This window comes from Notamacropus eugenii, chromosome 1 (assembly GCF_028372415.1).
Source record: "Notamacropus eugenii isolate mMacEug1 chromosome 1, mMacEug1.pri_v2, whole genome shotgun sequence".
Taxonomy (NCBI): domain Eukaryota; kingdom Metazoa; phylum Chordata; class Mammalia; order Diprotodontia; family Macropodidae; genus Notamacropus; species Notamacropus eugenii.
In genome coordinates this window covers 260,086,017-260,101,255 of record NC_092872.1, presented here as the reverse complement: position 1 = coordinate 260,101,255, position 15,239 = coordinate 260,086,017, and the positions used below count along the sequence as shown (strand labels likewise).

The 15,239-nt window shown below is 43.9% G+C and overlaps 1 protein-coding gene across 2 annotated transcripts; it reads left to right on the top strand.

Annotated features, from left to right (window-relative positions):
• The first annotated feature begins 1,047 nt into the window (after positions 1–1,047).
• On the top strand, positions 1,048–14,933 carry KIFBP (kinesin family binding protein). Of its 2 annotated transcripts, none has more exons than XM_072628778.1 (7): positions 1,048–1,512; positions 4,634–4,732; positions 7,174–7,253; positions 7,572–7,755; positions 10,227–10,311; positions 12,092–12,201; positions 13,634–14,933. In XM_072628778.1, the coding sequence occupies exons 1-7, from the start codon at positions 1,081–1,083 to the stop codon at positions 14,510–14,512; spliced, it is 1,869 nt and encodes a 622-aa protein (XP_072484879.1). In that variant the 5' UTR covers positions 1,048–1,080; the 3' UTR covers positions 14,513–14,933. The 2 variants fall into 2 exon arrangements, with proteins under 2 accessions (XP_072484879.1, XP_072484878.1); XM_072628777.1 differs by having other exon boundaries at positions 10,227–10,317.
• Positions 14,934–15,239: the final 306 nt, after the last annotated feature.

The window sequence follows — 15,239 nt, the reverse complement described above, 5'->3', positions numbered from 1 at the left end:
TGTGTGTGAGATTATTAACAAATTTGCTCGGGAGATTCTGTACCCATTACTCCATCTGGGACTCATCCTATAATATTGGATAGGGCAGAAGTTATTCCCGTTTTATAGAGGCAAGGACTCAGGCCGTGCTTCTGGGCACGGGGGTAAGGGAAGGCCCTCCGAGTCCTGAGTAGTGGGAAGATGCCAGGGTCCAAATTTATATCTCCAAGGGCTTTCCTGGTGGTGTCAGAATTCAGCGCTGGATTTGGGGTTCAAAGACTGGCACTTTCTCGGGCTAGGATTCTAGTGTCCTCCTCTGCCCCCTAGTGAAGGCCTCACCCTTAGACTAGGCTCCCCATTCATTCCTCTGCCCCGAGTCCCCATTTTATTTCCCTCTCACACTCCTGGGCAGCCCGGCCTGCTAGTGCAGGACATGCCCACTGGGCCTCCGCTGAGCCCCATCGCTGCGCATGCGCACACTGCAGTGGCAGCTTGCGGTCCCTTCTCCGCTACCTTCTCGAGGTGGGACTTGTGGAAAGCGCTTTGCAAACGGAAGAGCTGCGTAAATACCAGCACTGTTGTTTGGGGGTAAGGGGGCAGGGCAGTGTTTCGATTGGCACCGCGCCTGGCACACCAGTTGCTGACCGACCATGCGCAGATACGCATTCATCAAAAACTGAGTCGGGGGACCCCGGCCCGCCCCGGCCCCGAACGTCGCACACGGATGACGCCCAACGAGCGTGCGCAGAATAGAATCTGCTTCCGAGGCCCCTTCCTCCCAGGGCGGGGCCGGCAGTCACGTGGGGGAAGGCTGGTTGGCTCTGGACTCCTCGGAAGTGCTTCGGCCAAAAGAGCGAGGACGTCTCAGCGTAGCCACCCAGCAGCACCGCTAGGAAAGAGGAGCGGAGCCTCTCTTCGGGCGCAGGTGCGTCGCCATGGCGACGGTGGGCCTCGCCGCGGAGGCCCCGCCCCCTCGCGCCGGCGTCTCCCGCCATTGGCCGGCGCGCCCGCGCGGCCCCGCCCTGCGAGGTGTGCGCGACGTGCGTGGGGCGGGCGCGGCAGGGGGCGAGGGGCAGCGGCGGGGCGGACGAGGGGGGCGTTATGGCGACCCCGGAGGACTGGGCCGCGGCCTGCGAGATGTTCCGCGCGTCGCTGTCGCTGTCGCAGGTGGAGTCTCAGAAGGACCCGGAGAACAACCCGTACAAGTCCAAGTACTACGCCCGGGAGCTGCTGCAGGAGGTGAAGGCGCTGCTGGGGCCCGCGGCCGATGAGGACGAGGACGACGAGGCCGGCGGGGGCGGTGGCGGCGGCGGCCCGGGCGCGGAGGAGGGGCCGGCGGCGGAGGGCCCGGGAGCCGGGGCCGAGCCCAGCGCGCGGGCGGTGCGCTTGGCCGCCGTGGAGCTGCAGCTGGGCCTCAACCACATCGACACGGAGGAGCTAGCTGCCGGCGAGGAGCACCTGCAGAACTGCCTGCGCCTGGTGCGGCGCAGCCGCCTCGAGCCCGCCGCCGTGTCCCTGCACCTGCAGGCCCAGGTGTGACCCGGGGGAGGGGGCGGGGGCGGGAGCGGAGCGAGGAGAGGGCACCCTCGCTGTGACCCTGCCTCTGTATGGTGGGGAGGGGACCCCCCGCGGTGAGATGAGGGGGGGGGGGGGAGAAAGGGTCTTCCTACTCCATACCTGGAACACTAACCGTTGGGCCACCACCACCTAGTTGAGATACCTCCCCCTCACTCCCAGTTCCTAGAGGAAATGAGTAAGGCCAGGAACTAGGCTCGAAGAGACCTCAGGAGCCATCTAGCACACCGTCCTCATTTTACAGAGAAGGAAACTGAGGCCCAGGGAGGTAGTATGACTTAGGATCTTAGATCTAGAAGAAACCTCAGCGACCAGGTCAGTACAGTTCCCTCTGTTTACGTAGGAAACAGATTCAGAGAAGAGAAAATTGCCCAGAGTAACAGGTACGACTTCTGGTTACCCACATGGCACCTCTTGCCCATCAGAAGACATTCAAAGGCTCCACCTCTTGCCATGCCTAGGACCTTGGCCACAGAGTGGGAATTAAGCCAGACTAGCAGCCACCCTGGGTGGGGCTTGTGAGTGCAGCTGGAGACAGTATTGCTTATTTTTTACGCCTTTTTACATATTCATTTCCTAACCTATCCTTTCCATTTCCTCCTCCGTTGTTGCTTTTTAAGAATCCTCTCTCAAGTCAAGAAGCTAGGCCAATGGTTCTTAATTTAAGGACTGGGAACTTGAAAATTTTTTTGACAATTATATTTTAATATAATTGGTTTTCTCTACAGTCGTACGTCTTTAATTTTTTGTATTTAAAATCGTTATTCTGAGGGGGAATCATGACACAAAGGAAGATTAAGACTCACCAATTTCTAGGCTTCCTCTCAGGTTGACATTCCCTATTATGCTCTTGGTAAGCCTGTCGTTCCTTGTTCTTAGGGCCCTAGCTCCCCTGACGTTCCCTGCCATGCTTGGACCCTTATCCTTCTTTGTTTTCAAAGTCAGAGTTTAAAAATTCTGGATGTGACCTTCAAAACAATTGGTTTTAAAGTTTCTTCTTTGGATAACCTTTAAGGTTCCTAAAATCTTTTAATGTTGGCCATTGTATATAGTGTAAAATGCAAGGAAGAAGGACACCTTAAAAATTATTATGAATGTACATGATTCCTCATGAGGCGTAGTGACAAAGTCTGATGCCCAGTCAGTGGGGGGAATGTTATCAAAGGGTTGACAAGCACATGTGAACTGTTTTGGCTACTTATCTTTCTCCCTAAGCCCCTACTCTCCTTCCCCACCACTATCAAGGACAACACCATCCTCCCTGTCTCTCAGGCTCACAACCTGGGAGTCATCCTGGATTCCTCCCTACCTCTCACCCTCCCCCATAGCCAGGCAGTTGTCATGGCCTTTTATTGTCACCTTTCAGTCATCCTTTGAACACTCACTCTTTTCTCCTCTGATACGGCCCCGACCCTGGTGCCGACCCTCATCACCTCACATCTGGACTGCTTCCTTAGCTGCTGGTGGATCTGCCTGCCTCAAGTCTGTCCCCACTCAAGTCCCTCCTCTGCCCAGCCAAAGCCCAGGTCTGTCTCTGTCACCCCTGCTCCCCCACTCAGTAAATTCTAGTGTCTCTGTATTGCCTTAAGGCCTACTGTACATTCCTCCTGGCTTCCTTTAAATACCAACTAAAAACCTTTGTTAAGTAGTTTATCCTGTATAGCTTGTTTGTACATATTTATTTGAATATTGTCTCCCCCCTTAGATGATGAGTTTTTTTGGTGTACTCAGCACTTGGCATAGTGCCTGACACAAAGTTGGCCCTTCATAGATGTTGATTGACTGCAGTAAAGTCTGAAAGCTACAGTGGACAAATAAAATACAGTCTTTCCAGTGGCTCAAAAAATGTCTTGTTTTGTTTGGAAACTTTGGGGGAATCCTGGGGAAGAATCGTTGGTGTTCCTGCCTCTGACAACAAATCGTTACTGACATTCAAGGCCCTACCTCATTATTTTCTAATCTATTTTTCTTTTTCCAACCTTATTCTTGTAGTAGAATCTTCTTACATGTACAAGATCAGTCTCTCCCTCCATTCCCATTGCTCATTAATCATTTCTGGAATGGCCTTCTCATCATGTAATGTCAGTTAGAGGGGATCCTGTGCATCCTAAGTTGTACCTCTTGAGGAACCCTTCCTGGCCCATCATCTGAATTCTGATAACACTTAATGTGGTGGTTCATGCACTCCTTTCATTTGTAGAATTTGTCTAATGAGGTTTAAAATAGAGAACATGTCTTGGCCATGGCACTGTGGTTCTGAAATGCTGGAGAAGTCAGGGTTTGAAAGGTGTTGGCCATTCACAACCTTGTTTCTTGGGAACTAACTGATGTCTTGAGGATTGTGGCTGCCTCTCAAGTCTGTGCTCTGGGTTAGTAGTGTGGGGAAGTGACATCATCTGAAACCTTGGTCCTAGGTTGGCAGACACACCTTGCCTGCTTTATATCTGAATACACAAAGCAGATTTTCAAACAGAATATAGATCTAGAGGCACCATACTAGAGACTGGTTATTACTGCTGCCTTGGCAGTTCCAAAACATGTTCCAGACGTTGGGAGTTAAAATCCCCTTGAGGAAACATGACATCTCTAACTTATCAGGTAGAATGTGATAAGTTAGTTCACTGCTGGGCCTCTTTGGAGCCTCAGACTGGAATGGCTTGAGGTTTTCACCTTCTCCTTGCCTCCAGACTTGACCACTCTTAAAGTGACATAAGAAGCAGCAGGGTATAGCAGAAAGGCCCTGGTCTTGGAGTGTAGAAACTCCTCTGATTCCTGACTGTCAGACCTTAGGCCAGTCACTTTGGTTCTTTTGGGCCTTCATTTCCTTATCTGTAAAATGAGGCCTGGACTACTTAACCTCAAAAATTCCTTCCAGCTCTGCATGCTATAATCCTAAAGAGATTCCGCAGCATGGAATCTTTCCTGCTTCATCCTTCCAGGCATATATTGTCAAAATTCAGTATCATCTAACGCTGGTGCAATTGATGCATGTATGTTTGAATGCCATCTTAGATGTAATTTTAAATGTAAAGGTGCAACATTTTCTCTGAACTGTAATTCATTTGTTTTTTCAATCTAGAATAATCTGGGTATCCTGTGGTCTGAGAGAGACGAAATTGAGACTGCAAAGACTTATCTGGAGTCTGCAGAAGCACTGTACAATCAGTATATGAAAGAGGTATGGAAAGCTTTCAAAAATCAGTTTTGACTTGTGAGCTAGTCAGAAACTGATAGGAAAAAGAATGTAGTGTTCTGGTGAGACTTCAGGAGATTAGCTGCTGTGAATGTCTGTGCCATAGATTAGCTAATGGGATGACACTGCAATTTTGTAACGTGTCACCTGATATTTTAGTAGCTATATCCTCTTCAACAGGATTGGATGATGTCTGCAACAGGGACTTGTGTGAAGGTGAGATTCTGTGCTGTTACTATTAGCATCACTAATGGTCTAAAAATTCGGAATTGTTTTTCAACCTTACATTAAGAATTGTTGTGCTTAGAGGAAAGCAAATTAAAGTGTAATATCTGAAACCTTTGGGATATCACAGTTCCAAAAAGTTTGTAAAAGTTTGTTTGTAAAAAGTTTGTATTAAGGTGAATCTTAATTTTGTTTTGAGAATTTGGGGCTATAACTTAAAATAATTGGAGAAATGTTTCTCAAAACCAAGGATAGAAATCACTCCTTTATTTTCAAATTAAGGTTTTAGAAAATATATATAATTTCTGTTTGAGTTCACATTGGTAATATCTGTAGTGCTTTTGTAGACACATGTATTATCCAATTATTGATGTTGTGAATGAACATTTAACACATTTCACACTAGTGATAGCAAAAAATCATAATTTCATTATTTTTGTGTTTTTTTAAATGAGAGCACACATAAGAATCGCATGTGTCTTAGAAAAGTTGAGGTGACATAGTACAGAGAACTGCACCCTGTGTCAGGATACTTGAGGTGCTGCCTAGGTAGGTCATTTGAGCACATTCTGTAACTTTTTTCTTCATCTGTGAAATGGCAGCACTCTTCTCTGCTCTTCTCACTTATCTCATTGGGTCATTGTAAGCACCAAATCAGAGGCCCTGAATGTGAGTGGGTATTAAAAAGTGTTCTATACAGATGAAAGGAGATTTCCTGACTGCTTGTTGGAGGGGATTAAAGATAGATTTCTCACACAAGTGAAATCACAAACACATAACAATCAGAATGGGACAGGTTAGTCCAAAGCATTGATTTTTAAGGTGCTACAAAAGCTTTGTAATTTAAAGGGCATCTCCCAGGACAGACTAAATAAAGTGGAATAATAGTAGGAAGAACTCTTGGTAAGAAGGAATGATTGAAAGGCAAAGCTGTAAATGGAGTTCACATGACCCCCAGCCCCACCCTGCATGCCCCATTGGTTGTACCTCTTAAGGAAGGCAAAAAACCCAGCAAGGTGCTTATTAATTGTCTTCATGCACATAAACTTAGGCATCTTCTACAGTGTTAAATATCAGGAATTTATTTACATGTATAGGAAAAAAGTAGAATTTAGTATTTCTTGTATCACCGAATGTATATGGTAACATGACTACACATTGTAAAGTCTTGTTTTTCACTTATATCATTGTTGGCAGGAAAACAGGTAACTAGTTAGTGAGAGAAGTGTGGCAAAGGCTGCTTTGACTCTTCTGAGGAGCGGAGTGTTTATGTGTCCTATGAAACGATAGGCTGTTGTGTTTGTGTGTGACCCTATCAGTGAGGTGGGTCTTATGCATATTAAACAGTTTTCTGAGTTGTTGACAGAGCTGTGGAATAGCCCTGCTATAACAGAGCCTTTGTATGGAAACCAACTTGCCCCTTGTGACCTGCCTTAGCAATGCTTTCCTATTTCAGTGGCTTCTGTCAGCACAGGGGCCGAAGTAGAAATCTGTTCAGAGCCTCCCATTAGCAGGATAGGCTGCTTTCAGAAAAGTGAGGAGTTCTGGTTGAAGCTGACTGGTTTAAGGCACATCTGATGGTCGTGTACTAGCAAAAGCAAAGTTGGGCAAAATAAAGATGAAGCACTCTGTTGTTGGGGGATGTATTGGAGAGGATCATCCCAGGGAAGGAATCTTTCAGTGAAAAACACTTCTGGAAGTGTATTCTGGAAGGAGGATAGACATTTTCCCCTTTTTGGAGGAGAAGCTGAGAATGACTGAGGAATTGAATTTAATTCTTCCTAATGATCAGTTTTAAATGGTATTGCCATATAAAGTTTTGTCCATTGGTTGATTCCACTTCTGAATGTGTGAGAAAGAGCTGGAGTCAGGGATTTGCCCACTAGCATTATTACTGTACTCATTCCTAAGCTGTGATTTGGGGAGAGTGTCTAGCCCAGGCAGTGAAATGTTTTGTGATGGTTTCTAAGCAGGGGCAGAATTTTTTAGGGTTTGAAAACATATCCTGGGAAACAGTAGTATTTCTGCTTCTCATGAAGTCTTAACTTAGAGACTTTGGCTTGAGTAAAATTCAGTGAGATGTTCTCGTAGGTTTCATAATGTGTTCTTGGCTCAGAACTGGTGAAAATGAAAACTCTGGGGTTCCTCCTTTTCACCAGAAGAGGGAGCCTGCTACTCACAAAAAGTCTCTCTTCTTCTAGATTGGGAACCCTCCTCTTGATCCCAATGAGCACTTTCTGGCTGAGGAAGACAAGCTTACAGAGCAGGAGAGATCCAGAAGGTGGGTGCTCAGCATGCCCAAGGGACCTTCGGTGAAGTTCAGCACGTTGTAGGTACTGGGCAAGCCCCTGTGGCTCAGTGTGGACAAGGGGAGGTGATGGGAGAGAGGGGAGGAGGCACTTCCTAAGGGTTCCAGATGTGGGCTGCCTCCCAAGGGTGGAGTGAATTCCTTGTTGTCAGAGGTTTTTAAGTGGAAATGTGTGGTATCGCTCTTATCAGTGATATCACTGGTGGGATTCCTGCTTTGGGCAGAGTTTGAACTAGGAGTCCCTTTTACTTATGCAGTTCTGTGATTGTTCATGACCTGTTGTCATCACAGATTTGAGAAGGCGTACACTCATACTTTGTATTACCTGGCTCAAGTCTATCAACACTTGGAGATGATTGAGAAGGCTGCTCAGTACTGCCACACTACCCTTAAACGCCAACTGGAATATAGCGGCTACCACCCTGTAGAATGGGCGATCAACGCTGCCACCTTATCTCAGTATTACATCAATAAGGTAATCCTTTGCCAGAAGGCACAGCACAGTGGGTGCTATGGGTTGTCTTGACATGGGATCCTGAGTAAAGAAACCAGGGCTCTGTTTTCTTTCTTGTGCCTCTTGTAAGGATTCCTGATGGGATGCATGCCATAAGGCCAGCCTGGGCCTCTTTCTGACCGAGACATAAAGCAGAGAGCTGGGCTTGGGGAATGCTGGGTCTTGGTTATTTCCCTGATCTTCTAGGCCTGGATGGAAGGGGCCTTTCAGCGTCCGATCATCTATAATGGAGCCTGGTGGAGGGGACGGAGCATTACATTTTTGAGAACTGAGGTTCAAATGCTACTCCTGCCACTTACTGTGTTGCCTTGGACAATTCACATTCTCCTTTCTGCCTCTCTGTTTCCTTATTGGTAAAATTGAGGCATTGAACTAGATTTTTTATCACTACTCTGTTATCCTTTGATAAGTTATTTGAATAAAGATTTAAAATAATAAATACATCATTTTCTAAAGTTTGGTGTAATGAAATGTTAAGTTAAATTGAACTTTTATCTTTATTGCAGAAATAGCTTTATCTTTATGAATTTGTGGGTACTCTTTAGGGAATTGTAATCTTATAACAACTATCATCTGAATTTCAAAAGGAAGTTGATAAATGTGGTGATATTTTTCGGTTATTTTGAGAATTAGCTTCTCTCTGCTAATTTTTACAACTAGAAGGAATGGTCTCAGCTCATCTTCAATTCAGTGTATTTGTGAAGTTTCTCTTTTGAACTCACTCGTAGCTGGCTTCATTTGCCAAGTCATGGAGTCCCTCTCCCCCATTTAAGTTACTGTTCCCAGGAGCAGAGGTCCTTTGGCAGGTCACAAGGGGCAAGTTGGTTTCCAGACAAAGGCTCTGTTATGGCAGGGCATACCACAGCTCTGTCAACAATTCAGAAAACTGTTTAATATGCATAAGACCCACCTCACTGATAGGGACACACACAAACACAACAGCCTGTCTTTTCATAGGACACAAAAACACCCCCCTCCCCAGAAGAGTCAAAGCAGCCTTTGCCACACTTCTCTCATTAACTAATTACCTGTTTTTCTGCCAACAGTGAAATAAGTGAAAAATAAGATTTTACAATGTGTAGTCATGTTACCACATAAATTTGGTGATACAAGGATCACCAAATGACTCTGGCCTAGAAGTATGACTAGAGTCATACTTCACTGCACATTTTTAACCCAACTTCTGACACTTAACTGTATGATCATGGGCAAGACACTTTGTTCAGAGATGCAGTTTACCTCACTAAGACTTTTGGGACACTGTATTTAATGCTGAAGATCAAATCCAGGTTATTGTCCCCCTACATTAGCTACCGTTGAGCTTCCTCCTGAAAATCTACTATTGTAGAATGAAGTAGCTCTCGTTTTATAAATAGTTGGAGGAGTTAGTTATGTCACTGCTGGACACCTGTCACCTGTGGAGGGCAGGTGCTGCTAGCCAGGTGTCATGCTTACCAGCAGAAGCCATCAGATGTCATTCAGAGACTTGCTGTGCTACTCTGGCTAGCATGTCACTATGGAGAATTCCTTGGTAATCTTGAGACAGTTAAAACTAATTTTCTAATTACGATGTTTGTTTCTGAATGACAAATTTTTGAATTCTGTTACTAAAATAATTTCTTTTTCCAAGCTTGGATAGTGGACTTTCAGAGCCATGTGAGATATCTCTTTATTTGCAAACCCCACTAGGTAGAGATCTTTCTGGCCATGTGGTAGATAGAGGAGGGGAATAGAGGAAGAGCAAAGGGAAAGCTCTTTTTTTCAACTCCATGCTCTTATGCCCTCACCAATTCAAATTATTAAGTTGGATGCTGCTTTGTTTTTTAATCAGAGAGTAGCCTGTGATTTAGAAATCCAGGCTTTGGGCAGATTTCCCCATAGGGGATCCAAGAACACTTGGACGAAGGGGCCACGCAGGGGCTTAGCCCTGAGCTTCCTACCTGTCTTAGGGGTCTTTGACTCTGCACCAGGGCTTCTTGACCATTTTTGTGTTCTGGGTTCCTTTGGCAGTTGGATGAAGCCTGTGGCTCCCTTATCAGAATAATGCTTTTAAATGCATTAGATAAAATGCATAGTAATTTGAAGGAATCAAATTATCTTGAAATATGGTATAGTATGAAAATATTTTTTGTGTGAAAAAAAATTTTTTCATCTACTCCAGGTTAAAAAACCCTTCTCTAGATTGTATTCTCAATCAATTCTTCATGTTTGGGGGACTGTACTAGAATTTTTTTCATTTGATTGTTTACCCAGGCAAACAAATGAGAGATTGTGTATGTGAGTGTATCTTGTGTGCTGGAAAAGGGACTTTTTTGATGGGATTTTTTTGTAGATTTTCTTGCTCTAGCTATATTTAAAGATCGGATATTTTGTTAATAGTTGCCAATCTAGAAATTCAAATCTCATTTCACTGTTGCTTGCTTTTCTCATAGCAATGTTTTATGGAGTCCCGGCATTGTTTATCAGCTGCGAGTGTCATCTTTAGCCAGGCTGAACAGACTTCATCAACAGAAGACAGTGAGTGTGGGTGTTTTTTATATTATATAGTCCTAAAAATCATTTTCTTAACTGTGATGAAGAGAACATATCAGAAATTAGAGTGTTTGTCTGTTGGCAGTTGCAGTAGTATGTTGACCAGTTTCTTTGTGTAGTAATAGACAAAGTGTTCCTTGAGTCACTCCTAAACTAACATTCTTAAATTTGGAAATAAGATACCTTTTTCTCACCTATCTAGTAAACGTTCAGGACTCCTGGAGCCCTGAGAAACCTTTCTCCTAGAGGTTCTTCTCCTCTGCTTTGTATGTTTCTTGCATTTACTGAATGTTTGCATGCTTCCCATTAGAATGGGAGCTCATGGAGGGCAAGGACTCTGTTTTTGCCTTTCTTTTTATGCCTCATGATTAGCACAGTGCTAGGTGCTTAATTAACATATATAGATTGAGAAGTAACTTGTTCATGGTCACACAGCCAGTGTGGGCCAGAAGCAGGATGTAAACGCAGGTCTTTCTGACTCTGAGACCACCATTTCTGTACACTACATATATGACTTCTGACATTTATTTATACCAAATTGCTTCCATAGTAAAAAAAAAAAAAACACTAAATTTTTTATAAAATCAAGTAAGAGTTACTCCTTAGATGATTCTTCAGTTTTTTGAGAAAATCAACACTGGGCAAGAGTTGAGAAAGTTCAGTCACAGAAAAAGTCTGTGGTGTAGTTTAGTGGAGAAGTCATTTTCTTGAGTCTCTCACATGAAAAAACTGGAGATACGTAATTGGGAGAATACTCGGAGTGGGGAGGCATGATCCTTGTCTTCAAGGATTTAAAGGGCTGCTAGTTGGAGTAGGGATTAGGCCTTCGCCAAAGTCTGCTTGTCCTCAGAGTTGAAAGTTACCAAACAGGCAAATTTAGGGCCTATCTCAAGAAAAACTTCTTAATAGGGGTCTGTTCAAGAATAGAATAGACTTCTTCAAGAGATCGTGTACCGAGATCTTGTGCCAAGGCTGAATGATCATATGCTTGTCCTTTTCATTATGGACTATTAGAAGGCCAACAGTGTCTCTTACAACTCCGAGATTCTCAGATTGGGCTTTTCTACATCTTCCAAGAACATTCATTTAGTGTCAGTTTTGTAATGGATACAGATGGTTGAGGTTGGTGTATCTGCAAGGATATAAAGACTGTTTTATTTCTAAGCGTGAAGTTATGAAAAAGCACAAGCCTAGAGAAGAGAAAATTGCACACCTTTATTCTGCTCCGGGCATGGGTCATATTATTATCTTGTTAGTTTCATCACTTTCATCCTTTATACAGCTCTTTGCCTCCATTGCTACTAGGCCCAAGGTTAAGAGTAAGAACGTAATCATCAGTTTACCACCAAACACCTGATCTCATACATTGCTCTGTTGAAGTTTTACTAGTTCAGTGTTTGATTTCACAGTGACAGGATCCGATTTTTTTTTGGTATCTGATTAAAAGGAAGTATGCTAATTTGCAGGGTATTGGCTATTAAAAAAATTTCTTTCTGTCTTTTATATAAAAAGAAATTCTAATTGCAAATAGGGACAAATTAGATTCTGAAGAGGTAGAGGTACCTTTAATAGACAAAAGTTGGGGTGCTTTTCTTTCATAGTTTAACAACCTCCGCTGGATGTAGTGAGGATTGATTTTTTTTTTTTTTTGCAAGACTAAAAAATAATCAGTTTGAGATGCCTGATTAAAGTTCTTAATGCACAGCACATTGAAAGTCGGCTACCCTCTGAATTTAAAGATGCCTTGTATTGTGTATCTTATCAGCTGAAAGAGATCAAGACCAACAAGATCTTCGTCAAAGAAAAGCAGAAATTGCCAGATGCTGGATCAAGTACTGCTTGAATCTCCTGCAGAATGCACAGGCCTCTCTAGAGGTAGGACTGACAGAAAAACTTGCTTTTATGTTTAAGGGGGCAGAGCCTCTTAAACGAGATCTGTCATCACCTAAGAGTACAGCCAAATGACCCACCCAGGATAAACCAAGTGGGTGAAGAATGCTTATTGGACAGCCCAAAGGTCTGTGTCTTGGCCTTGAATGGATGCTATGATCAGACAGTAAGGTCCAGAATTGAAAAGGAAGCAAAGAGCAGGACAGTGCTTTTCATGATCCCTCAGCTTCTTTCCAAAGCAAAATTTTCCTTTGGCAACAAGTCATTGAAGACTTGAATGGTCCCTGTCTTGTGATAACTTAAAAACCTTTCACAGACATTCAAATGAACAAGCAGTTGTTAATGGGCCAGGCACTGAATTCTGGGGCAAAAAGAGAAAATGACAGCCTCTGCCCTCAGGCTAAGACCACTTCAAAGAGAGCTGAGCAGGGCAGGGGGCTGAGGTGGAGAGGGGCCCAAAGAGGAAGCAAAAAAGAAAATAAATGGAGGCTTCAGGAGGCAGCAACTAGTTGGAACATGGATGAATATGGTAAAAAAACAGAATGAAAATGTTAAGCCAAGAAAACCTCCAGACACTTGATACAATGTACACAGCAAAGATGAACTTTGGAGCGAAAGTAAGCATGAGACTTATTTGGGCTAGACAGTGGTTCTTGGATCCCCACCTCTACCCAGGTGGGACCAACGGACACTGACTTTGATCCAGAGAGATACCCTTTGGGCATAATTTCAAATTGCTCTCCTGAATGCCAATCCCCTTATTCTACAGAAAAAGAAACTGAGGCCTCGGGGAAAGTGTCACCCTACCTCTGAATGTTTATTCAACTTTGTCCTCTTTTTCTTCCTACATTAGAGATGATCATTTTATATTTCTATAATATCTTTTCATAAATAGTCATGCCATATACATGTTAATTTTAGCATGCTTAGTAGAAAGGAGATTAATAAGTGAAACAGGAGTTGTAGAGCAGGTAAATAAATCTCTAGAGAATGACCTATAGAGAATAAATTGTATTATCCAAGAGATTTCTCTACTTTTTTCCGCTTTGTTTAGTTAAATGCTTTGCCTCTGCTTGGCTTCTTAATATAGTCTAGGGCAGGGGTGGGGAACTTGCAGCCTGGAGGCCACATGTGGCCCTCTAGTTCTCAAGTGCAGCCCTTTGACTGAATCCAAATTTCATAAAATAGATCCCCTTAATAAAAGGATTTGTTCTGTGAAACTTGGACTCAGTCAAAAGGCTGCGCTCAAAGACCTAGACAGCCACATGTAGCCTCAAGGCTGCAGGTTTCCCACCCCTGGTCTAGGGGAAAATTTTGCATCTTTCTCTTCTGATAGTGTAAAAAAAAGATTCACATTGTTAGAGATGATAGTAGATAAGGGGCCTACTTTAACCTTTGGCTTTTTCTTCTCTTTCAGGACAACATAGGAGAACTTGACCTTGATAAACAGTTGGAACTTAAAGCTCAGAGGAAAAGAGAAGAAGATGAGAAAGAAAATGGCAGGAAGAAGGTTGTTCTCTTTGGCACTAGTGATATGTGTGATGCCATCTTAGCCATGGAAGAGAAAGTGGCCTGCGTGCCCCCTTTAGACTTTAGAGAGGCCAGAGAGGTGTTTTTAGTGGGCCAGAACTATGTCTTTGAGGCGAAAGAGTACTTTCAGGTTGATGGGTACATCACTGACCATATTGAAATTGTCCAAGATCACAGCTCTCTGTTTAAAGTGCTTGCCTTCTTTGAAGAGGATTATGATAGACGTTGCAAGATGCACAAGCGGAGAATAGACATGCTAGAGCCCCTCACTGTAGACCTAAATCCACAGTATTATCTGTTGATCAACCGGCAGCTTCAGTTTGAGCTCGCTCACACCTACTATGAGATGATGGACTTAAAGGTGGCCATCGCCAACAGGCTAGAGGAGCTCGATTCCCACATAATAAAGAAAATCAATTCCTTGGCCCAGTCAGCCATCAAGTACTATGAACTCTTCCTAGACTCCCTTAAGGATCCCAATAAGGTGTTTCCAGAACAGCTTGGGGAAGACGTTCTCCGCCCTGCTCTGGTAGCCAAGTTCCACATTGCTCGGCTCTATGGCAAACTCATCACTTCTGATGGTAGGAAGGAGCTAGACAACATGCAGGCCTCCTTGGAGTACTACACGTTCTTGGTCGACTACTGTGAGAAGTACCCTGAGGCTGTGCGTGCCGTAGAGACTGAGCTAGAGCTCAGCAAAGAGATGGCGGGGCTGCTTCCAGCCAAAATGGAGAGGCTGCAGGCCAAGCTGAGCCCTTTTACTTAAATCCTTGTCCCATCCATCTTGGAAATGTGCAATAGAGCTGTGTCGATGGTAGCCTTAGGCCCCGCTACAGGGTTCTTACCTCTAGTGAGCAGAGAAGTGCAGCTAACTCTAGGAAGGGCTCTCCTTGACTCATTTGTCAGTAAAATGACTTCATGATTTTCTTTTGATTTTGTACATTTCTTCTGTAAATTAAACTTGTGGTTAGTGTTTTAGATGGCTTGTTTAAAAGAAATACAGTTTTCTAGGAAAGAAAAAACCCATGAGCTTCTTGCAGTTCCTCCTAGAATCCTAATTCCCCAAAGACATTTTACCCATTACAATTTTATGATGACTAACCTATAATTTATTTTGTATGTTGTAAAATTATTTGTCTATATTATAGGAAAAAATTATTAGGGATGTAATAAACAGATTTACTTCACTAACAGTATTCATTTAGTTACTTTTGGTCATCTTCATGGTCTGATTTCAGTCATTCTGTGGTTACCACTGTTATTTCAAACTCGACACGTTACTTGTGAAAAAATCAAAATGGTCATCATATCAAAATCCCCAGATAAGTCCTGATGCCTTGTGATGGCCAGAGGTGACTCTGGAGCCATATCTGCAAAGCACAAGCTCCAGCGGGTGCTGGGTGGGCATCAGTCTCTGCTGGTGCTGCCCATTGTGTGGAGGTCACCACCAGGAGGTGGGCCACCTCAAGTTTGGGGGCTTTGGGGTCCTAGGA